Source organism: Pongo pygmaeus, chromosome 8 (genome assembly GCF_028885625.2).
Source record: "Pongo pygmaeus isolate AG05252 chromosome 8, NHGRI_mPonPyg2-v2.0_pri, whole genome shotgun sequence".
NCBI classification, from domain to species: domain Eukaryota; kingdom Metazoa; phylum Chordata; class Mammalia; order Primates; family Hominidae; genus Pongo; species Pongo pygmaeus.
In genome coordinates, this window is record NC_072381.2 from 94,738,072 (window position 1) to 94,763,624 (window position 25,553).

Genomic DNA, 25,553 nt, shown 5'->3' on the forward strand with positions numbered 1-25,553 from the left:
GTAATCAAATCTCAAAGGAGAATGCCTAAAAATGTTTAAAATTCACAATAATGTTTAATTTACCAAATTTCAACCCACTTATGGAGCTTACTTCAAAAATACTTTTGGCATATATTTAAAATAAAGTGACATTTGACAAACTGTTCAAATATTAAGCTTAAAAATATACTCTTCCTAAATAATAATTTTAATACAAACTCTGGATCCACAACTTGCAGGATTAATTATCTCTTCTCCAGTATGCCAAAAACACGTACACATCCAAATATGAACAGAGAATATAAATGCTAGAAAAGTTTAAGAATATATTATGAAAAATATTTCATATGTCAGGATAAATAAGCTTGAGTAGTTAATGAAAAATAATTATTTTAAAGTTTAAGTTGTCTTTAAAATTAAATTTTACATACCTTTTCAAGATATATGAGAAGACATACACCACCTACCTCACTATGGAATGTGGTAAAACAAACATAATTTATATCTGTGTCATGGCAGCCAAATGGCATAAATTCTTTAGATGTTGAACTTTGCTAAAATAGCAACAGCAAATTTCATGAACAAAATGAAGTGGAAGAGAAAAGAGAAGAGCAATCTAATACAAAAACTGTCTAATTCTTTCTGGTTGCCTATAGCTTAAGAGAAAATTTAAAACTCTCCTTAAGCTGTAACTGCAAAAAATTTAAAAAGAAAATCCATTTGTTAAAACAAATTAGGCAAATGGTATTGAGGCTATTTGAATTTATGTCACAGTGCCCTTAGTATTAACCACACCAACCGTGGGCCACACACATTTGACTAAATGTGCTCAGTGGTTGATTCTAGAAACATCATAATTTAAGAAATGTACAAGGAAAAAAACTAGTGGAAAAGCAAAAGCAACAAGTGGAATATTTTACAAAATTGAAAATAATACCACACAGGTCAAAAAAAACATCCAATTAACATATATAATTTCAGTTTTGTGCTATATTCCAATGGTTCTTTTCCGTCTTCTAATTTACATTGCTTTTTATATATTTCATTAATATATAGGCATACCTTGAAGAAATTACAACTTTGTTTTCAGACCAAGGCAATCAAGTCACATGAATTTGTTTCCCAGCAGATGTACATGTTATGTTTAGAATATACTATAGTCTGTTTAGTTTGCAATAGCATTGCGTTAAAAAATGTAGATACCTTAATTTCAAAAATACTTTACTGCCAAAAAATGCTAATAATCATCTGAGCCTTTAGCTAGTACTAATTATTTGCTGGTAGAGGGTCTTATCTCGATGTGTTTGGCTGCTGACTGATCAAGGTGGTGGTTGCTGAAGGTTGTGGCAATTTCTTAAAATAAGACAAAAATGAAGTTTGCCACATTTGTTGACTCTTTCTTTCACAAAAGATTTATCTGCAGCATGTGATGTCATTTGATGGCATTTTATCCACAACAGGACTTTCAAAATTGAGGTCAGTCCTCTCCAACCCTGCCGATGCTTTGTCATCTGAATTTATGCAATATTCTAAATCCTTTGTTGTCATTTCAACAATGTTTACAGTGTCTTCACCAGGGGTACATTCCGTCTCGAGAAACCACTTTCTTTGCTCATCCATGAGAAGCAACTCCTCATCCTTTCAAGTTCTATCATGAGACTGCAGAAATTCAGTCATCTCTTCAGGTTCCACTTCTAATTCTAGTTCTCTTGCTATTTCTATCTCATCTTCAGTGACTTTCTCCACTGAAGTCTTGAACCCCTCAAATTCATCCATGAGGGTTGGAATCCACTTCTTCCAAACTCCAGTTAATGTTGGTATTTTGACCTCCATCCATGAATCACATATATTCTTAATGGCATCTAGAATAGTAAAACATTTCCAGATAGTTTTCAACTTATTTTGCCTAGATCCATAAGAGGAATCACTATCTATGGCAGCCATAGCCTTACAAAATGTATTTCTTAAATAATAAAACTTGAACATTGAAATTACTCCTTGATCTGTGGGGTGTAGAATGGATATTGGATTAGCAAGTAGGAAAACATTAATCTCCTTGTACATTTACATCAGAGTTCCTGAGTGACTAGGTGCATTGTCAATGAAAGAAATCTTTTGAAAGGAATCTTTTTTCTGAGAAGCAGGTCTCAACAATGAGCTTAAAATATTCAGGAAATCATGCTATAAATAGATGTGCTGTTATCCAAGCTTTGTTGTTCCATTTATAGAGCACAGGCAGAGGAGACTTAGTGTAAGTCTTAAGAGCCCTAGCATTTTCAGAATGGTTAATAAGCATTGGCTTCACCTTCAAGTCACTGGCTGCATAAGCCTCTAACAAGACAGTCGGCCTGTCTTTTGAAGTTTTGAAACTACACATTGACTTCTCATGTCCAGTTAGAAAAGTCCGAGGTGGTCTTTTCTTCTAATAGAAGGCTGTTTTGTCTACACTGAGAATCTGTTGTTTAGTGTAACCACCTTCATCAATGATCTTTGCTACATTTTCTGGATAACTTACTGCTTCACCTTGTACTTTTATGTTATGGAGACAACTTCTGCTCTTAAACTTCATGAACCAACCTCTGCTAGCTTCCAACTTTTCTACTGCCACTTTCTCACCTCTGTCAGACTTCAAAGAACTGAAGAGAATTAGAACTTGGCTTTGGATTAGGCTTTGGCTTAAGGGAATGTTGTACCTGGTTTGATCTTTTATCCAGACATAAAACTTTATATCAGGCATAAGGCTGTTTTGCTTTCTTATGATTTGTGTGTTCACTGGAGTTTACTTTTAATTTCTTTCTGGAACTTTTTCTTGTATTCACAACTTAGCTAACTGGCACAAGAGGCCTAGATTTTAGCCTATTTCAGCTTTCAACATGCCTTCCTCACTAAGCTTAATCATTTCTAGTTTCCAGTAAGTTAGAGATGTGTGATTTTTTTCCTTTCACTTGGACACTTAGAGGTCATTGTAGGGTTTGTAAGTGGGCTAATTTCATCATTATTGTGTCTGAGGGAATAGGGAGGCCTGAGGAGAGGGAGAGAGATAGGAGAAGTGCAGATTAGTGGAACAGTCAAAACACAACACATACCGATTAAGTTCAGTGTCTTACATTTGTGGCACCAGAAAACAATCACTGATCAAAGATCACTGATCACAAATCACCATAACAATTATAATAATAAAGAAAAAGTTTGAAATATTGTAAGAATTATCAAAATGTGACAAAGAGACATGAAATGAGCACAAGCTGGGAAAACAGTATCAATACATTTGCTCAAGGCAGAGTTGTCACAACCTTCAATTTGTAGAAAACACAGGATCAGCAAAACACAATAAAACAACATATGCCTGTAATTCACACACCATTCAATTAATCCATTCAAAGTGTACAATTCAATGACTTTTAGCTGAATTATGCAACCATCGTTACAATCAATTTTAGTATATTTTCATCACCAAAAAAGAAACCTCATACATATTAGCAGTACTCCTCATTTCTACCAAATTCTCAGCCCTAGGAGACCACTAATCTACTTTCTGTCTCTATAGACTTGGCTATTTTGGAGATCCCATATAAACGGAATCATACAATACATAGTCTTCTGTGACGAGTTTCTTTCACTTAGCATAATACTTTCAAGGTTCATTTGTGTTGTAATTCCTTTTTATGGCCAAATATTATTTCATTGTATAGAAGTACACATTTTATTTATACATTCATCTATTGATAGACGTTAGGGAAATTTTAATTTTTTAGTTATTATGAGTAACATTACTAACATGCTTGAACAAGTCATATGTGCATGTATATCTCCATTTCCTTTGGGTATATACATATCTGAGAGTGGAATTGCTAGATCATATGGTAATTCTATATTTAACTTTTTGAAGAACTGACAGACTGTTTCCCAAAGTGAGTGTATTATTTTGAAATCCCAACACGAATGTATGAAGGTTCCTATTTCTCTATTATTGCCAAAATAATAGAACCATGCCTTCAGAATTCTGAAGAAAAATGGTATCTAACATAAAATTCTGTAGTCTGCCAAACTATCAACTAGGCATGAGAATAGAATAAAAATTTTTCTAAAAACTTTTAGATATGCAAATACTCAACAATTTTTATCTCCATCACCCTTGGGAAACCACCATGTTCACAATGGTAAAATAAAATAAGGACAAAGAAAGCTTGTGTGCTGCTGTTTTCCATAGTCTTGTGCAAGTGTTTGACTTTTAAAACTATATGCATGTAAAATGTTGAATTTTTTAAAAAAATACTTACATTTAAAAAGATGAACTCTTCTTATGGACTGGTTGAAAACTGTTTAGTGAAAACATTAGCTGAAATCACCTCAATTAATTCTAGTTTGGAATGTTGATTTACTTGATAGAGTATTTTAAAAAAGAGGCAAAGACTTTTATACAAAATTCCTTTTTATTTTTGTATTGCAAGTGACGAATACTTGTAAACTAGCCTTTTGAAGTTGACTTTAAAAGGCTCGACATAAACGGTTACACTGAAGAGACACCTTTTGGAATGTGAAATAATTGAGCTCATCATGGGAGTAGGTGTTTGTGGCTGGGTTTTTTAAAAACCCAGTGGTCAACACATCACAGATTGAAAAAGTATTAAATTTCAAACTTGTGCTGTGGAAACTATTAAATGACTCTGGTCATGACAAAATCATTAACAATAAAGATTCAAGTAAACAGTTCAAATAATATTGTTTCATTAAATGAGCAGGGGGAAAAAGGTGCATTACTAAATCAATATATTATTTTATGTGATAACTTTATTTTAAATACATATTACCTAAATTAAATATTCTAAGAAAAAGAAAATTAGCTATCAGTTTCCGAAAAACATCTTTCATTTTCATTGAGGATGTGGCAAGAATGAAAGCAAGGTGAGCCCATCATTCCTTAAAAGTTGAGGCCATGACTTAATCATATTTGCATTTTATGATCATCTGACTGAAGAAGTCTCTCTCCTCCCTCTCTATCCTATCACCGTTTCTTTCCTTAATAGCAATTATCACTCCCTGATATTTTCTTGTTTATTTATTGGTTTATACGCTCCTAGTTTATCTCCATTAACCAATTGTAAGCCTAATGAAAGCAGAGCTCCTGAAGTCTTGTTCACATTGGAATGCATCCTCAGTGCTACCCAATGCCTCTCAGATCATTGATATTTATTAAAAATTAAGCAGATGAGCAAAAGAATGGGCAGCTGGTAGACCTAATAAACAATGTACACTAATGAAATCTTCTTCACAAATGTGGGGTCATCTTCTGATCACTGGGAGGAAAATTGCTTTCTAACAATTCTTGTGAGTGATAGTTTATGATACTCCCAGTATTGAAACCTTCTTGCTCACTGAATAGACTCATAGTGGGGTTGTAGCTATTAGTAGCCTGTGTCCTCTGAGAAAGTTCTCAAGAATTTTTATAACCATCCTACTTAGAGCAAAAGCATAGTTCACTCTGCAGCTACTGCATGAGGTCTGGCACAATAGGGAAAAAAATGGAATAATGTTAGGTATTCAAAAGCACATAACTTGTTTACTCATTTGCTTCAACAGGGCATTTTGCTTTACCACTTTGAAACCTGATTATTTCTAGTTTCACTTTCCTTGAAACTCTTTGATGGCTCCACAGTGACTATGGAAAAGTCCACAATGTTAGCATGGAAGACAAGTCCTTCCACAGTTGGGCCAGCTTCCTCTTTCTCACTACCTGGTTTCTCTCTCATGAACCAGGCTCCAGCTGTAACAAAGAGCTTCCAGTCCCTGAATAAGCCAAGTGGTTTCTTCCCTCAGCGCTTCTGCTCACCCAGCTCCCCCTGCTTGGAGAGCCCTCCCTTCCTCTCCACTTAGTGGTTCCTATTCTTTGGTTAAGACTTCACGAAACCTTCTCTAGCACCTTCTGGAGGACAAATGACCAACCTCTCTTCTGGGTAGAGGCCACTACCCTCACAGATTTCTTATAGGACCTGGCTCAAGGTTACTCCCAACGCTGCATCTGCCACCACTTTCTATTATTAACTCCAGACACTGGCCTCTTTGCAGTTCCTCAAATCCCTATTTTCATTTGCCAGGAGTGAAAAATATTTTCTCAGACATCTACACAATGTGTTCTCACCTCCATTCAACTCTCTGCTCAAAGGTCACTTCCTAGGAGAGGCTGTCTTTGACCGCCCCGAGAAATTCCTCCCCTTCTCATTTTTCTGAATAGAACTACCCCTTCTTTAGCCTTTACACTAGCTTACTTTTTCTTTGTAGTACTGATCTAACATTATATATTTAGTAATGTATCTGTCTTCCCTTCTAAAATATAAGCTCTGTGATGGTGGATCTTTGTTCTGTTTACTGCTGTGAATGTGAATGAATGAATGATTGAATGGCACTTGTGGCACTTGATAACTGATGTTGCCTTGAGATTTTGCTGTCTTTCTCTGCAGGGGTTGTGTCCTATGGATCTTAGTCTCCAGTTCCTTCCTGGCACAAAGAAACTTCTTAATATTCCTTCTATGACTGAATGACGTCAAGTATACATTACCTATAACAATTGTTCCCAACAAAGAGACTCTGAATCCATGTATACTGCATAAGGTGAAGAACACAACTATATTTCCACAATCCCTTTATCTAAAACTCGGGATCAGATGTGTTTCAAAATTCAGAATCACTTATTTATTTATTTTATTTTTTTGAGACAGAGTCTCGCTCGGTCTCCCAGGCTGGAGTGCATTGGTGCGATCTCGGCTCACTGCAAGCTCTGCCTCCCAGGTTCACGCCATTCTCCTGCCTCAGCCTCCCAAGTAGCTGGGACTACAGGTGCCCACCACCACGCCTGGCTTTTTGTATTTTCAGTAGAGACAGGGTTTCACCGTGTTAGCCAGGATGGTCTCGATCTCCTGACCTCGTGATCCGCCTGCCTTGGCCTCCCAAAGTGCTGGGATTACAGGCGTGAGCCACCACACCCAGCCAATTCAGAATCCTTTATTACTTAACACCCCTGTCAGAGTCAGTATCCTGTTATCTAACCCATGAAGAGCTTTGCAACAAAACATGTGAAGAGCCCTACTACATGTGAGAAATAATGCTCAAGTCAGCTTTTGCTGCCAAGTGAGCTGTCAAGATAGATTTCCTAAGTATGGGATTTTGGAAGTGTGGACAAGGAGCTGTGGATATGTATTAGCATATGGAGATTGGTGAAACATCTCCATATTAACATGGGTTTCCCACAATCCAGAAGGTTAAGAATTACTGATTTAATAAATTAGTTTAAATAATTTATTTTTTCATTGTAGCTAATATTAATGAAGCATTTACTTTGTGTCAACCCCTGGGCCGAGCTCTTTAAATATGTATGTAAAACTATTATTTGTCCCATTTTATAGGTGAGGAAACTATGGATTAGAAAGAGGCTTAGCATATCTTTGAACTGGTAACTGACTAAGCTGGACCCAGACTGAAGCTGCCTCACAATAAAAAGCCATGCTCTTACTTCATATTGTACAAGGTCAAAATTCTTTAGTCTTCCCAGTTTCTTTGTGATGTTGACTCTAAGAAAAGTTTCTGTAATTCAAGTGAATGTGAAAATCCTCAGGCTACAACATCTCTTTTGTAAAAAACAGGCTGGCTATATGTAGTCAACATTTAACTGATATTTGTATAATGGAATAATGTATTTTCTCTGCTACACCAATATTTTAAATGTTTGTAATGAGAGATCAAGTGATTTCAGATAATTAAAAAAATACAGTCACACTAACTTGCCCTGATTTCCTTTGTAGAACCATGGTCTGCAGAATCAAGGTCTGCTGTTACCTGACAGATGAGAATAGGAATAGAAGAGGCCATCAAAAGGCACTAATTATAAATAATATGTAAATTTTTAACTTATCCTTTTCAAGAACACTTTAGCTGCCTGAATTTTTTTTAAAGTCAGATAGAAGTTGATAAAATGTATTTGTGATGACCAAATTTTGAAACTCCTTTGGAATTACCAAATATAGCAGTGATAGTTGGCATTAAGGAGTCACTTGTATAGAAACAATAAAGCTCTATTTTAAAAATCTATGCAGAGGGCTACAGCTTCACCTGAAGACAGTGTTTTGGACCATACCACACTCATGGGAAAGCCTCCAATTTTGAAATGTACAGTAGCAAAAACACAACACACAGTCATTTCATGGTACAAAGCAGATACTATAAACATGAGAATTAAGAAATGAAAATAACATATACACTAAAAACATCACAACAGAAACAGGCTTTATTTCAACCAGACAAGTGAATTCTTCAATTAACATCAACTTCTTCAAGACTTGAAGATATGGAAATTAAAGACAGTGCTCAGAAGGCAGAGCAAGGAAGATTCATCATGGAGTAATTGTTCTGTCCTTCAAAAATCCCTTTCAACAATAAGCTCAATACACAAGATCATGGGATCTCATGCATCCCAATATTTGTACATGACCCTCATTTGAAAGTTACCCATCAGTCTTAATGAAATCTTTCAAAAAGAAAAAATATATAGATCAGTATAAATTATTTTGAATTTTAGAAACTGAGATTGAAGTAGTTTTTAGTTTAAAATATTTAAAATGAAAAAAACTTTAACATTATTGAAGATGTGTTGTTACAAAGTTCCTAGATATATACATGTACAAAACAAATAGATATTACTATCTGACACCTCAACCCATGACTTACCCTAAATCTCCTGATATGAACAATTAATCTACTGGGAGGCTTTTCCCAATAAGTTTCAAACTTCTTGCACAAAGATTTGCTGCCATTCATATTCTATGCATGGATGAGGACATTTCATCACAGACTATTTCAACTTAATATAACCTAGCATAAAATAAATCCAATGAAACACTACATTTATAAGCGATAAGACAAACTTGCGTATAATTTGCAACTTTTGCCAGACTCATTAAATTCATTAACACATTCAGTCTTCTCTTCACGGGCATTTCCAAGAGCTTTAGATCTTGTGCTTAACTTTGTATTGAGCTGGTCAGCACCTTCATTGATATGAACAGTTATGTCAAAGAAAGGTTACAGGTAGGGGGAGGGAGATCATCTGAGGACAGAAACAGAGGGAAGGACTCTCTTTTTTCATAAGAAAACTAAAACAGAAAAACAAGACAAAAAAGCGTACAAAACAAATAACAAAAGTGTTCACAGTAAAACATGCCAGATTTGTAGTTTCATTTGAAACCAACAGCAAATCATGAAACGTCATGAAAAATATGAGTCAAGGTAAAATCTCCTAGAGTAATTACTAAATGAAGTTAAAATCACCACACTGATCAGTAAACCCCAGAAGAAAAATGAACAGCGCTTACATACCAGGTCTTTCTTAAACATCAAACAACTTTTCAAAGTTAATGCAAACAATTGGTAGGTTTGGCCACGCTGCACCATTTTTTTAAAAAAATACAGTATACAGAAAAAAAACCTTTTATATTCCCCCGTTTTGAATCATTAGCTCAAAACCTAAGAGTAAAAGATCATCTGGAAGGATTTTAAATTATTTACAAATCCAGCAGGTTCATCTGCCATAATGGCTTGGCTTCCGTCCCAAAGCGACTTTCACCTTCTCCAGCAGCAATTTTTTAGTTCTCTGTCCTTTTGGGAGGCTGTTTCCTCCACTGCTCGTCTCTACTTGTCATCAGTCATTTTGAACAGTTCCAACAGTGCCCCAACGGCTCCAAAATAACCCTATGAAAACAATACAAAAACGATGATCTCTGAACCTTAGCCAAATACCTATCGTTTTTAATAATTCTAGGAATGCCACTAATGTAGATAAAAGAGAAATTTAAAACCTAAATTGTGTGTCACAAAACATGGCAGAATAATAACAACTATAATTTATTGGACACCTACTTATATATATTAAATACATTCAATATGTAAGTGCTTAGAACTATGTCTGGCACATGTGTGCTAAGTATGTGCCGGGGTTGTTAGTATTATAACTATTTCATCTTTATCTTTATCATGTCAAAACTGTGATTATTATTTCACATACGAGAAATGGAAGGTAATAAAGTAAATTATCCTTGCAGGGTCACAGGTCTTGTACCAGGGCTCAACACCAAATCTGTCTGACTTTAAAGCTATATTTCATGGGAGAAAACCCTAAACTTCCCTCAGTAGCTCTTGCAAAAGCACTTAAATTAGTCCAAGCCTCACTTTGCCCATCTGTAAAATAAAAGACCATACGTCTATGAAAATGAAAGGAACTAAAAAATATAAATTTTTAGAGAACTATGCGTTAGTTTGTTCAGGCTGCTATATATAACAAAGTACCCTAGACTGGGTGGCTTATAAACAATAGAAATTTGTTTCTCACATTTCTAGAGGCTGGGAAGTCTAAAATCAAGGTGTCTGGTGAGGACCCATTCCTCATAGATAGCTGTCTTCACATTGTAATCTCACATGGCTGGATTACGTGGTGGAAGGGGCAAGGGAGCTCTCTTAGACCTTTTTATAAGGATGCTAATTCCATTCATGAAGGCTCAGCCCTCATGACTTAATCACCTCCCAAAGGCCATCTCCCAATACCATCACCTTGTAGATTAGGATTTCAACATAGACATTTGAAGTTGGTCAGGGCACAAATAATCAGTCCACAGCAATCTGTTTCCAAAAGGCAGGAGGCTACATTCTTCTGGCACTTGCTGAACTCAATAGTTATAACTGCAGCAGTAGGTGTGAGTGTGGCAGGATGTGGATGGATCTTTGCTGCTGCTGCTGCTGTCAGCTCACATTTATTGAGGCCCCACTAATGCTAGAAGTTGTTCTAAGCACTTTACATGGATTTACTCATTTACCCATCACAATAACTCTATGAGACAAATATGATAATTGCCCCATTTTACAAATGCTAAAACAGAAATGGAGAGATAGAGTCATTGTCTAAGATCTCACAGTCAGTAAAACGCAGTGTTCTTAACTACCTGGCTAGATGACTTCTCTTAAGAGATGTTCAGTAACATTAGTTGAATGAATGAGAAATTAAGTGAGGACTCCTAAGGCCAGGGCAGGTGACCAGAAAGCCACCATACCAGCGCTTCTCAAAAGTTGTCTCTCCATAGGATTCTCTAGTAAGGCCCGCGTAAGCCAGAGTGAATTTAAGAATGTAGAGAATTTTCTGAGGAACACATTATGGGGGTTACAAGAATACTCCATTTTCACTGGCCATAGAGACTGAGTTATGATATAGGGTAACAAACCAAAGCCAGAGTCCACAGAGGCTTAGGATTGTACAGGGTGATATAGGTGACTACATTTTTACCTACAGAAGTGAGTTTCCCCAAAATGTTGGATTTTATTTCCTATGTTACCACCTAACTTCCCACCTGATGTTATAGAAGACTTTTTATCCCTGACAGTTTCCAGGCTTTGTTGTCTGCATTAGGCCAAGAAGATCTGGACTTATGGTTACCAGATAAGACACAGATAAATGGCAGATAAAATAACTGGGCACCCTGTATTTTTTATTGCTAAAAATGGCAACTCTATCTGGAATAGAATAGGAGTTTTCTTTTTCCTTTTTCATTATTTTTTTTAAAGGCTGAGATGGTTTTTTCTTTTTCAAACAAAACCTTACATGGAAACTCCATAAATAATCAGATATTCTGGCTGTGAGGGGTAGGGAGTGGAGGTTCTGGGACCTCATTCCCCCTCACTCAATGCCGAAAGCCTGCTTTAAAAACAAGAGCTTTCTTTAGTATGAATTTCTATTATCAGGGCTTAACTATTTAGTATTTAAGTACCTGTTTCATATGCTTTAATAAAACAAAATACAGGCATAGAGAGTTCTAAATAACTCTAAATGCATTGGTAACTTCTTAAATAAATAGCTCAGTTTGAAGATGAGAAAAAAATGGCACAGTAGTTATTCATTACAATTGAAATTGACAATACCAGCTCTCTCAATGTTTTTCTGCTGCAGTGTATACAAGAGATTAGATACCTCCAGTGATAGCTCATTACAGCACTGCAGCATTGATTTTAAAGGAGGTGACAGAGGAGGTGGAAGAGAGAAGGGCCCCCACTTTTTGGTTTATATTATGGTAGAAACTCCAAGTAAGGGGGCCGGGGTGGCTCACACCTGTAATCCCAGCACTTTGGGAGGCTGAGGCGGGTGGATTACCTGAGGTCGGGAGTTTGAGACCATCCTGGCCAACATGGTGAAACCCTCTACTAAAAATATGAAAATTAGCCGGGTGTGGTGGCGCACATCTGTAATCCCAGCTACTTGGGAGGCTGAGGCTCGAGAATTGCTTGAACCTGGGAGGCGGAGGTAGCAGTGAGCCGAGATTGCACCACTGCACTCCAGCCTGGGCGACAGAGGGAGACTCTGTCTCAAAAAAAAAAAAGAAACTCCAATAAGGGACTTTGAATTTACTGACACTCTCCATTTCCTTTGTAAAGAGGTTCACTAATGGTCAGGTACACTGACCTCTCAAGGCCAATAAGCTACTCTTAGTAGCCCAAGCACTTCTGTTCTTACCAGCTGAATTGCTTACTTGCCAAGAGTCAGCTGTGTTTATCCTTAAATTTGTTTATGACAGGTTGATTGTAATGTAATAATCTAGTTTAACTATATACTACCTAAATCAATAAAAAGAGCACAAATTGGTGGTCAGTTCTATGAAAATTCAGTTAAATTCTTGAGAAATATTGAAAAAGGTAGTCAGAAATAATTGCTGTCTACTTAGGTGGATGCCACAACGTGAAAGAGAGAGAAAAAAACCTGTAAGAATTCTGCAACCAACTTGCTTCATAAGTATCTTTAACTTCTTAATCCACTTTAAGGAAACAAACTGGAAATCAAAGGAGGTGCATAATATTGTAGATTATGAAAGAAAGATAACTACAGGACTCCAATCGGCAGAAACCATGCTCAAAAATAGGCGTTGGTCTCACATCAAAAGATTGGTAAGTAAGTGCACATTTACACATTTTAAGGTATAATAAAATGGTTGAAGAAAGCTTTTATTAATGATTACTCATTTTATCTAACTTTAAAACTTTTAAAAAATGTTACTATAAATTGACAACTTATAATCGTATATATTTATGGGGTACAAAGTGAGGTTATGATTTACGAATACAATGTGAAATAATTAAAGCAAGCTAATTAACATGTATATAACTTCAAATACTTAGATTTCTTTGGTGAGAACATTTGAAATTTACAAGTTTGAAATGTATGTTCCTATTTCCCCTACCCCCCAGCCTCTGTAACCACCATTCTACTCTCTGCTTCTATGAGTTTGATTGTTTTAGATTCCACAAATAAATGAGAATATGTAGTATTTGTCTTTCTGTGCCTGGATTATCTTAGCATTCTGTTTTCCAATTCCATCCATGTTGTTGCAAATTACAGAATTTCTTTTTAAGTGCTGAATAGTATTCCATTGTGTATATGTACCACATCAAAAAAAAATCCATTCATCTGCTGATAGACACTTAGGATTATTCCATAACCTATTTATTGTGAGTAGTGCTGCAATAAACATGGGAGTGCAGACATCTCTTCGACATACTGATTTTAAATCTTTTGGGTAAATACTCAGAGGTGGAACTGCTGGATCATATGGTAATTCTACTTTTAGTTTTTTTGAAACTTCCATGCAGTTTTCTATAATGACTGTCCTAATTTACATTTTCAGTGACTTTTTAAAAAATTAAATTAACCAACTACCAGTCCTGGTTGTTGGATAAGAACGCTTCCATTTTATATATGCTTTTTTCTTATCCTTTGTGTAAATGCAAAGTGTAAATGGCAACTTTTCTACTTGACCAATTTAAAAAGCTAAGAGACCTGCTGATATGTTAGCCAAACCAAAATATACTCCACATATGACAGTAAGTCTATGCAAGCTCAACCTACCTCATGTTCCAAAAACAGAGCTTTTAGTTGTCCTTTGGACCAAAAATCCATGGCATATGCCAGCAGCTTCATGGAGACCATATTGATTCTGAGAAAATTTCCAACAAACACAACTCTGTCTATATTCTGGAAAAAATATTAAAGAAAACAATTGAATCATGGCATAAAAATAGCATTTGGCAAAGACCCAATGTTCTGTATGTCTCTATACAGAACCTTGAAGAGTGAATTTTCCTTGTTTTTTTGGTGGAATTATTTCAACATCGCCAAAATGAAGTTAAACCAACCTTATAGTGCATTCCACAAGAACAAGAGGCTGAGATTTTTGTTGGGCAAGGCAGAAACTGATATTGGACTTATTTGCAGGTGTTATGTTAGACTGTCTTACGTCTGACATGAAATTAAGCTCCCAAAACACACATATATATACAATTTTAACTGGAGTTCAAGTTCAGCTAAATTTTCATGTGTAATACCTCAATCCCCCAACTTCTAGGTATAAAATACTCTTATAACCAACTCACAAATAAAATGGCTATGGTATGCTTTATTTGTCTAATGAATAATACTCAATTTGTTCTGTGCTGGACACTAGAAATACAAAGAAGAATACTCAGTCTCTGCCCTCAGGATATGTAGTGGAATATCCTGTTTGGCCAATACATGAGTTAAAATATGGTAACAAAAAATACTCTATTTTTGTCATCACAGATGTGGCTTTGCATTCTGAACATACACTTATGAGCATTCCTCTCCTATCCTGTTCATGCAGACATGCTTCAAATCCTGTAAGCTTCCAGCTCCAGTGCACTCATTATACTTCCCACTCCCCCAGATATTTCTTAAGCTCAAACCGGAGCTCAACCTGTCTACCATGCAGAGGCTGCTCACCACTCACTCACTCACTCAGAGCCAGTTGCTATGGTCACTCATATCAAAGGCAAGAGAGTCTTTGAAGCTGGTATTATTTTCTGCTTAGTCTATCAAGAGTAATCAGGGTCTGGGAACATCACCTTTTAACTGCCTCAAGTTTTAACAATGAATGTTCATTAACCCATTAGCCACTGAAAATTTTCCGTGGGTGGAGGAGTGGAGGTAGTTTTAATAAATTTTCATTAAAAAAAAAAAAAAGCCACAAATCACCCAAACTAAGAGGTGGCAAGGAACACTCTAAGAAACTCAGACTAAAAAGAAATTTAATTAAATTGAGGAGTTTTGCCCTTTCTCCCAAAACAAGGGAGTCCAAGGGAGGATTTGCTCAAAGCCCAGTCCTGCATTACCCTAATAGAAAGTCAGAAGGAGTAGAAGTGGCATTAAAACTGGAAGAGCATTCCATGTTTCAAATAAATTCCAGGTGGGTCAAAGATGTTAAAAAAGAAAAAAAAAAAGAGAAAGAAAGAAAAGAAAAAGAGATAGGGAAAAATATGGAAGAATTGGAAAAAAAAAGTTGAAGTAGAAAATGCATAATAAAGGAAATCATTTCAAAATAATTGCTACATTTACTTTAAAAAGTTAAATTTATTCGGGGAAAAACATCACCACAAACAAATCCAAACGGGAAGCAATAAATGGAAAATATTATCAGTACATTTCACATAAAATGGATTTGTTACTTAATCAATAAAGAGTTCCATAAATCAATAAGAAAAAAAGGCCAACAACCCAATAGAGTAATGAGTAAATAATATTAATAGTTAATCCCAAAAGAAGGTATAATTTTTAACCTATTACATTGAAAAAAATAAAAAAGTTTGATAACTCTGTGGAGAAACTTGTACCCTTATAACCCTGCTTGGTGGGAATATAAATTAGAACCACCTTTATGGAGGGAACTTTACATCTGTTAATATTACAATCAACATATCCTATGACTCAGCAAGTTCCCTTCTAGGAATTTATCCTATTGATATACTCACATGTAGGCAAAATAATATACATGTGTATACATATATGTGTGTATACCGTATACAAATACACTGAATTTTTAAATAATAGTAAAAGACTGGAAAAACCTAAATATCATTAGGAAATTGAACAAATCAATAACAGCATATCTATATGTTAAAATGCTATATGGTCATTAAAAATGAAACAATTTAAAATATATTGATATGATCAATTTCAAGATGCGTTATTACATCAAAAAGCAAAAGGCAGTATTTTTAGAGATGCTTATTAAAATATATAGGGTAGATTGATGTAATATCTGGGATTTGTTTTCTAGTATTTTAGCAAAAAAGAGGGAAGAAGGAGAGAGGACCAGAGGGAGGAGGAAGAAGAAAATATAGAGAAAGCATGTGTTGTGAAGCCTTAATGATTGCAGAATCTGCACTGATGGATATATGGAGGTTCTTTATACTGTTCTCTCTCCTTTACATATGTTTGTGAATTTTCTTAATAAAAAGCTGATAAAGCAAGATGTGGAATAGTATATGGAGGGTGAACTGTATAGCATATAATTATATTTCAATAAAGCTATTATTTTGTAAAAAGAATGTTATATAGAGTTTGCTACCTTTGGAAAGATAAATGTATCCTACATTACATACAATATAAACAAAAATATATTGTAATACATACAATAAAAACAAACAAAAAAACCCTAAAAACAATGGCAGCCTCTATTGAGGTTAACACTGAGAGACAGAAGTGGAAATGGTGACTCACTTCCTTGTGTATCCTTCTAATGTCTTAGAAGTCTGTATTATGTGTTTGTATTATCTATCCAAAAATTTGAATCAGAAAATTTAAAACTGATGGGGAAGCATTTCACAGCATCTCAAGAATCATGGCAAAAATGTTTCAGATTTGGTAAATGTGGTGTCCCTCAATGAAATGGCTGCAATCAAAGGTTCTCAAATGAGTGACTCCAGAGAGCAAAGCAAGGACTGAGGGACTTGGTGGCTGCTCTCACGGGGAAATGCAACACTGCCAGTCACTGGTGCGGCCACTGGGAGTCTGCACTGACTGGACACTCTCTGGTACAGCCTTGGCCCCAAGGCAACTGGTAATTCCCTTCACTCACTCAGCCCCACAGAAACATATAAAATAGTTGCTCAAACCAGTGTATAACATGGCTACATTTTCAAATTGGCACTCGCTCTATTCCAGCGATCAATAATATTGAAATTGAAATCAAAAGTGAAAAGTAAAGTCAGTTGCTCTCTCCCAAAGGGATTCTGACGCCTGTGAAAAGACCTGCTGACCTGTTGGCTCACTCCAGCCAAAGCACAAGAAGCTAGCTCTGCGGAAAGTAGGGGAAAGGGCATCTATTGCTCTGTGGTCAAGGGGTGTTACCAGCTGACCTTTGAGAGCCCATGAGTACAGCCAACTACACACATATTGGTCTTGGGGCTTGTTTCGTTACTTGGAAAAATTCCCTTTAAAGGTTAACGTCAAGAAATAAACTGTTACATTGTGTCCCATGACTCAAGTGGACTTTGAAAAAACATCTCTGGAATGCTCTTTTCTCTGAGTATCAGCCTCCCATTTAGACTCCGTCTGAACTGAGGGCTTCCAAAAAGGTATGTCGCTGATCTGCAGGCCAGTAACATACTCTGTTCAGTGTTATGCAAGGAGAGTATGTTTTTTGTCAACCCAGAACTCAAAGGCAGGGCTAACACCCATGTATCATAAAGACTGCCTCATACACTAACATTCAACTATTCAACTGAGAGAGGGCTCAAGGGGCTTTCTGAGTACCTATAATGTTCTATTTCTTGATCTGAGTGATGGCTACACAGGGGTGCTTGTGTGTGTAAATTAAACTGTAAGCTTATAATTTGAGCCTTCTTCTGTATGTATGTCACCTCTCTATTAAAAGCTGTTTAATATGACCTATGACCTGTTCCATGCCTCAACTCCTCTTTCTTGTCTTTCTAATATACCTCAGTGTGAAGAGTTCTACTTTACACACCTTGTATTTCAGAAAAGGTTCAATTTTTTCCAAATGAATCTTGCAATGCTTCAAAACATGTTAATACAACTTTGTATGTCACCAGCTCCACCCCTTTTTGTGCCTGGGGCTCTGGCTGGCCTTGGCTGTAGCAAGCTCTCTGTGCTTTGATAGCCCTGTACAATGCTGCTTGAACTCCATGCCACAAGGCAACACTGTAAAGAAGCTGAAAGCAGAGAGAATATCGAATATTGCAAGTCGAGCATTTTACCTGCAGTTATGTGCAAGGATGCTCAGACCTTTTCCTCACATTTCAGTGGACACATGGCAATAATGATGGTTAGAGAGACTATGACATGGGTTGTAATTGTATCATGTTTCCACAGGTGAATGGTTTATCATTCATTATCATCCAGTGCCTTCTTAAAAAGAAAGCATATATTCCTCCCCCTCCCCCAACGCACACCCCTCCTGTTCTGTAAAGTGTGACTATAGTAAAGGGAAGCTTTCCTAAGGATATGTAGTTGTGTAAGAGTCAACAGGTGTTGCACTGCCAAGATGATGTGTATGAATGACACACAGCTTTCACCGGGTTGAGTAAGGCCTTACCTCATTCAAGGCACACATCCGAGCAATGGAGCCAATGTTGTTGGTGATGGTGACCAATGTGGCCCGGGCGAGGTCTTCCTTGCTGATGGAATCTCGCTTTTCTTTACTCATCATGTTGCCAAAGCTATGTTGGAAATATTAGTGAGAGTGTTCAAAATCGTCCTCAGGCAGGGCCCATCCTTCCACCAAAGTATTGTGGAAGGCTCTACGAGTAACTGTTCAAACTCAAGTGATCCAATTTTGCTACTAAGGTTTATAAGCAGACAGGATTATAGTATGCATGGCTGACTGCCCTTTTGTCAATAGGGACAGAATAGCATGTCCATTGATGGGGGAAAAAATTAATGCCTCTAGATATCTGGACAAGAATGGAACAGGTGAAACTATTGCAGTTTTCTAGAACCTTCTTTCAAAGTTGCCTTATTTTAAGAACAAGCATCAAGAGCTAAACATCTCAGTGCTTCATCAAGGGCAGGAGATCAAGTCTGAGCTCTGATACAACAGGTATCTGCACCAGGCTGGTGGATTGACATTTTAAAACATAACTTAGTGAATGGCCAGGGCGGAGAGGCTGCCTTGTGTTTAATCACTACTGCTCCTAGCTACTTAATCTCTACCTTGATGCTACAGCAGATCCTTGAAGGCCAAATCGTTCATAGTCTCCTCCGTAAATGTCCTTCACCAGTTTATCAACATTGGTGCTGTCGCCTTTAGCTGCCATTTCCAGAGCTTCTTCAAAGGTCTCACAACCAGTCAGCAAGCAACATAGGCCTAGGAATGTTCCACCTCCAAGACTGAAGGAATAATAAGGTTTATTTTTAAATTTTACTTTAAGATATGCCCATCCAAGTCCCCAACTACGTCAAGACTATTAATATGGGTTTTGAATAAAAGCAGATGAACAAAGGGGCACTTGAATTAAAGTGCTAGGGTGCAACAGAGCTTTAGGGTAGACTGGATATGAAAAGAGGGCAGACTCTAAAAATAAACATCAAGGAAAATTTGCCCCTAAATTTGAGAATAAAACCAAAGAAAGACTCTCACTGATTTCTGTTGTGAGACCTTCAACTAGCCACTAACCTGAGTGCTTTGTTCAGCCTTCCCACCTATGAAATGGGGCCAAATCATGATCTCTTCTATTTGGGTGGTCTGAAAGCAGCAAATAACCAAGAAATAACTCCTATTAAAAAACCATATGCAGCTGAATATAAATACCTAGAAAAAGAATTTGTGTGTACATAAAGCATAGTTCAAAGCTATGAAGCCAAACCCTCTGATGACAAAACTGACCCAGCATTGCGCCAGGAGTGGCCAGTCTTAAAAGCTGTGTTTTACCTGACCTTGCTTCTCTAGCAGAGATAATCTCATTTAGCTTCCTTGAATATTTCTAGAAGGGAACCATTGATCTGATACTGAATCTTTTTCTAGTAGACTCTCCAGAAGGTTTTTAATATATTACTTACCACTCAATGGTAAAAAACAGTAACAAAGGTCATAAAGTGGTTCCAATGGTTGAACTACATTTAAAAAGCTTTGACTTGTTGAGGGGGAAAGTTCCTCTAAAACAGCCTACACAAAATTAGAAAGTAATTACAGTAGCCAAGAATGAACTCAATTGTGTATTAATATCAAAGTTACCTAATGGAAAGAAAAGCAGATTCAGAGTAAAGTATCGCCAGTGAACTCCCAGCATGAAAAGGAGTATTGATTCCTAAAGCTAATGGACATAGGTTTTCCTATTTCTTTACCATGTAGAAGAGTAAATGAAGAAGAGCTGCTCACATCCATCTGTTCTGAAGCCCCAAAGAGCTACTAGCTTTGGAAATTCAATTTGTGTTTGAGCACTGGCTTTTACTTCTAAGAATAAAATCAATTTGGGATTAAGGTTATGTTTAATAATGTCAATAACTGTTAACAAGAAGGTACAAAACTATAGATAGGTACATAGTTCTTGAAGATGCATCTAAAACGAAACTGACCGGGTGTGGTGGCTCATGCCTGTAATCCCAGCACTTTGGGAGGCTGAGACGAGTGAATTACTTGAGGTCAGGAGTTTGAGAGCAGCCTGGCCAACAAGGTGAAACTCTGTCTCTATTAAAAATACAAAAATTAGCCAGGTGTGGTGGCTCACACCTGTAATCCAGGCTACTTAGGAAACTGAGGAAGGAGAATTGCTTGAACCCAGGAGGTGGAGGTTGCAGTGAGCCGGGATTGTGCCATTGTACTCCAGCCTGGGAGACAGACACAGTGAGACTCCATCTCAAAAAATAATAAAATAAAATGAAATAGCGAAACTATGTGTAATATTCTTAAATTGTCATTTGTATAAAAGTATACTTGATTGAGGCCAGGCGTGGTGGCTTATGCCTGTAATCCCAGCACTGTTGCAGGCCAAGGTGGGTGGATCACCTGAGGTCAGGAGTTTGAGATCAGCCTGGCCAACGTGGTGAAACCCTGGCTCTACCAAAAATACAAAAATTAGCCAGGCGTGGTGGCACATGCCTGTAATCCCAGCTACTCAGGAGGCTGAGGTGGGGGGATTACTTGTACCCTGGTGGAGGCTGTAGTGAACCGAGATTGCACCACTGCACTCCAGCCTGGGTGACAGAGCCGGACTCCGTCTAACAAAAAAAAAAAAAAATATATATATATATATATATGTGTGTGTGTGTGTATATATGTATATATATGTATATATGTATATATATATATAACTTCGTTTCCTAATATACATATATATACACATATATATGATTGAAATTATGGGTTTTCATGGAAAATTATGTAGCTAGTTACCACCAGTAGCAGCTACCCAAACTGCAGATGCAGTTCCATGAGTAAAGGAAGAGGTCCATGTACATTATTACCTTCACAACTTAGTCACAGTACAAACTTCGGATTTCCTCTAAGAAAGTTAATCTTTATTTACATTTAATGAAGTATGTCATTCTACATTGCTGGTTTCAGCCTACCTACAAAACTACTGTGGGAACATGTTTTGGTTTGTGTGCTATTTGGATTTGTTTTGTTTTCTCCCTGTGTATTTTTAGAAAGATGTCTTTGCTCCCATTTCTAGCTTCTAAATATCTGTCATCCCCACGAATAATCTTTCTTTGGACATTAAGGATTTGTATTAATCGAGGCATTCAACAACCCACTCCAAAGGTAGGCAACTGAAGACACTGGCTGACTTAGAAAGAAGGTAACCCATTGGCTGATGTGTTGGTATAAATGAAAAAGGGCAAGTGCCTTGTATGACTGGAAAATGACAGATGACTCCATATAAAGAATTGGAGCAAATGAGGTAAAGCGAGCATGCATTTGCACAGTGAGTGCACTGCAGATAGGAGGAAAGAATGCATGGCTGCAGAAGAGCCAAATGTCTCCCAGCACTTTATTAATATCCTCAACCTGCTAACCATTATTTAATCAAGTGATTTCCTTGCTCACAATCAGATGCATCTGTTTGTTTCAGTAGGCATACAGTAAAAACTCAGTATATCAGAGACAAAAATAATGCAAGAAAAAGCTGTAGAATATTATCATCATTTAAAAGTAAAACAAAACAAACAACATCATAGTGGGGGATTTTAGGAAACAGCAGAAGAAACCTTCAAGTAAGTGCTCATGCCCTTAAAACAGATTCCAAAATAATGAGATGAGATGGACTGCTACTTTTACCAAAGTTTCAAAATTATCTGCATTCCTCTTTTAACGGACTACACATTCTACTGTCAGCTATGAAGTACTATTTCTTCCACTGACTTCTATAATTGGAGTTGTGTCACTAGGAAAAAAATGTTGCTACCCAATCTGGGATGCAACAAAATTATATATAACACTGAAATAAACCATTTGAAATCACGTTTAAAAGGAAACTGACATCCTGTGTAGCTTCTTAAAAATAAACATCTTTAATGTTTAATGGGAAAATCAGGTATAATACAATAAGAAAAAACCTGGAGTGACCGCTGTCAGTTCACAATAGGAGTAGCAAAACTTGAAGCTAAGCCATTTGCTAAAACAGTGGTTCCCAAAATGTGTTTTACACACTCATACTAACCATAGATACTAACTTCACTGCTAACTGTAATCGTTTATGTCAGAGGTTTACTAACTTGAATTAAAAGAAACCTTTGGCAAAACAACTCTGGATCAGGATCACAGCCCCACAGACTTGATGTTTCATTCCCCTCCCCTCTCATGGTAGTCCCTGAAAGGGTTCTCCATTAACCTGCAGGCTTCGGTAGCACCTTTCCAAAACTACTGATTGAAGAGAGAGTTTATAGGGAAGCTTGAACATCCAGACAGAATTTGTTGATGACTGGAGAATACTGGACATTAATGGGTATTCATCAATATTTATAGACATTATTACACACATAATAAAAGCCAAACACCACAGTTTGCTTCTTCGCAGCTATTCAAGATGACCCAGATCCGTGGAGCCTCCAAGTTTAAGAAAGTGTACCTGTGATGTAATTCATTAAATTGTTAAGTGTTAATAAAACTGTAAATATCTCTAATTGTGAACAATGTATAGCTTGCTGTTACCTTGGGACTAGCTTTACCAATTCAATTACTCCTTCTGGGAGGAGGTCTGTAGTTGCTTAAAAATTATGTTTATCAAATCACTCTCTAACGTAAAACCAACTCAGCTGAAATATTCATGTCTCTGATATTCCTGACAGTCCTCATGAGGTCACAGAGTCAGTTTTGTTTCTTGTGTGAGCAAGCAAACTTCTATATTCTCAATGAGAAAATGTATACTTGGTAGCAATTAACTTACAAAACAAAGCCTATACTCTGGACACAAGTAGATTTCAGTTAGAATGTGTGTGTGTGTTTGTGTGTGTATATGCATGCCAGGGTTTCTCAACAGCAGCATTACTGATATTTGGGGCTCGATAATTTTTTGTTGCCTTATGTACTATAGGATTTTAGCAGCACCCCTGACCTCTACCCACTAGATGCCAGTTGTAACAACCAAAGAAAAAAGGATGTCAAACATGTCCTGGGGGACACTGTTAAACCTTCCCCTCTTCAGTGGGGAACCACTCATTTATCACAAGTCATGGAAATGTACTGCAAAAGTAATGTTCTCCTCCTAACGGGTGAGTAGTCCTGCAGAATTTCAGTACTGGAAAAGTCTGTAGAAGCGATCTAAGAAACAACCCCCTTCATGGCAGAAATGAGGATACTGAGACCCAGAGAAGTGACATGATATCTGCATCTATCAAAAACACTGGTTTCAACATCAAGTCCCAAAGCACATTCTACATGGCACCAATCTCCTAAGTTGTTCCTCTAAAAATGGGTTCTATGGTTCCACATGCTGGAGAAATGCTTCACATCAAATCCTCCTCCTAGAATTAAGGAAAACCTATTTAGTTTTGTTTATACTGCGATGTCTTAGAGAGATGTGACCCTAGATGTTTTTCCCATGTTGAATACCCGTTAACAGGAAGCTGAGCCCCTTGGCTCTTACTTGGGCCTTGGGGTGTGTGCACTGAAAAACAAGGCCTTCTGCCCCACTGTGGCCATAGGGCTGTTTCCCTGTCTACTCCACTCCAAAATTCCCTAGGAGGTGTGCTGACTATTCCAGTTTTCAGGTGGAGCATTTGGCTGAGGTAAAAAAACATTCTTTGTAGACATAGTTTGGTTTGCTGTTTGGAATGGTATATTATTTCAAGCAAGTCACTCCGAGCTAGGCATCAATGAGGGTCCAAAAGAAGGTTTCTTCTGAAGTCATCTCTGACCATCCCAAGTATCCTTCCATCTGAATTCTACTGACCCTGCCAATCATTTGGCACTTAATGTATACCTCCTTCTTGGCAAATTTCTGGCGTGTGCGATCCTTCTTCCCTCAACCTGACCAAAGTTTCTATCAAGGCAAGGACTGTGTTTTATTATCACCCACATACCACTTTAACACACCATTCAATAAATTCTTTTTGGTTGCCCAAGGAGGCCAAGATATTTCTTTTAAAAATGTATTCAATATAAATAACCTTTTACTATAAACTGGTCATCAAGAAAGAGGTCTGGGTTCAAGCACAAGCGGAAACATGTTTACCTGGTCCCTGTAACTCTTTTATAGTTGTCCTTGGAGTACACAGCTAGAATGCTGACACCTGAGCCCATGTTAACCAGCAACATAGGGTATGGGTTATCAAGGCAGTACGGCTTTTTTTGACACAATTCAGGATTTGTGGGATTTTCAAAATAGTAACATTCTGGCTTGCCGTTGAAGCCAACAGAGTCGACATAAAGCAGGCCCTGAATCAGACAGTCCAGTTCATCCAGTTTATGCAGCTGCAGGTCAGCAATCTAAAACAAAACAAACAACAAAATAAAACCTTGTGAGATAGGCGACCACCTAAGGGGAAGCCCCAGAGGTTTTATTTCTATTTAAGATGGGGTTATTCACATGAAAAGCATGGAGACACCCTTAAAACAAGTTGTAAAATCTTGCAGATAATCAGTCACTGCACTGGAAAAGTAGCCTTGGCTAGATGTCATACCTGCCCACAGTGCATGCTAAAGGACAAGAGCTTGCCTGGTTGCTTGAAATGCACCCATCACCGTGTGTCGTGGGTTGAATGGTGGTCCCTGAAAGATGGCACTATGTCCTAATTCTCAGCACCTGTGAATGTGACTTTATTTGGAAAAAGGGTCTTTGCAGATCTAATTAAGTATCTTGAGAAGAAGTGACCATCCTGGATTATTGGTGTGGGCCCTAAGTCCAATGGCAAGCATACAGACACATAGGAGAGATTTAAAAGATGCAAAGGAGAAGGCCATGTGAAGACAAAGGCAGAGACTGGAGTGCTGCTCAACAGGCCAATGAATGCTGACAGCCACCAGAAGCTGGAAGAGGCAAAGAATAGCATCTCTCCAAGAGCCACTGAAGGAAGTATGGTCCTGCCAATGCTTTGAATTTGAACCTTTGGCATTAAGAACTACAAGCGAATAAATTTCTGTTGTTTGAACCATTAAGTTTATTTGTTATAGCAGTGACAGGAATCTAATAGGGAATGCTGCCAAGACAGAGGTGCTTGCACAGGGTGAGCAGACTAAGAATATTCAGAAAGCAACAAAAATGCTATACTTCCTTGGTAGAGCATGAAGTCCTGAGGGACT

At 37.3% G+C, this 25,553-nt stretch overlaps 1 protein-coding gene across 7 annotated transcripts in view; it reads right to left on the reverse strand.

The window, feature by feature from the left end:
- Nucleotides 1-8,239: 8,239 nt before the first annotated feature.
- The window catches only part of PANK1 (pantothenate kinase 1), a 64,048-nt gene continuing 46,734 nt past the window's right edge, over nt 8,240-25,553 (reverse strand). For 5 of the 7 annotated variants that reach the window (XM_054503384.2, XM_063669973.1, XM_063669974.1 and 2 more), the window contains 5 exons: nt 24,487-24,740; nt 19,028-19,204; nt 18,411-18,534; nt 13,907-14,032; nt 8,240-9,717 (listed from right to left, as the gene is read on the reverse strand). In XM_054503384.2, the coding sequence (XP_054359359.1) occupies nt 9,658-9,717; nt 13,907-14,032; nt 18,411-18,534; nt 19,028-19,204; nt 24,487-24,740 (741 nt within the window). In that variant the 3' untranslated portion in view covers nt 8,240-9,657. The remainder of the gene's footprint in view (nt 9,718-13,906; nt 14,033-18,410; nt 18,535-19,027; nt 19,205-24,486; nt 24,741-25,553) is intronic. The other 2 variants (XM_054503385.2, XM_054503389.2) reach the window with 1 other exon arrangement.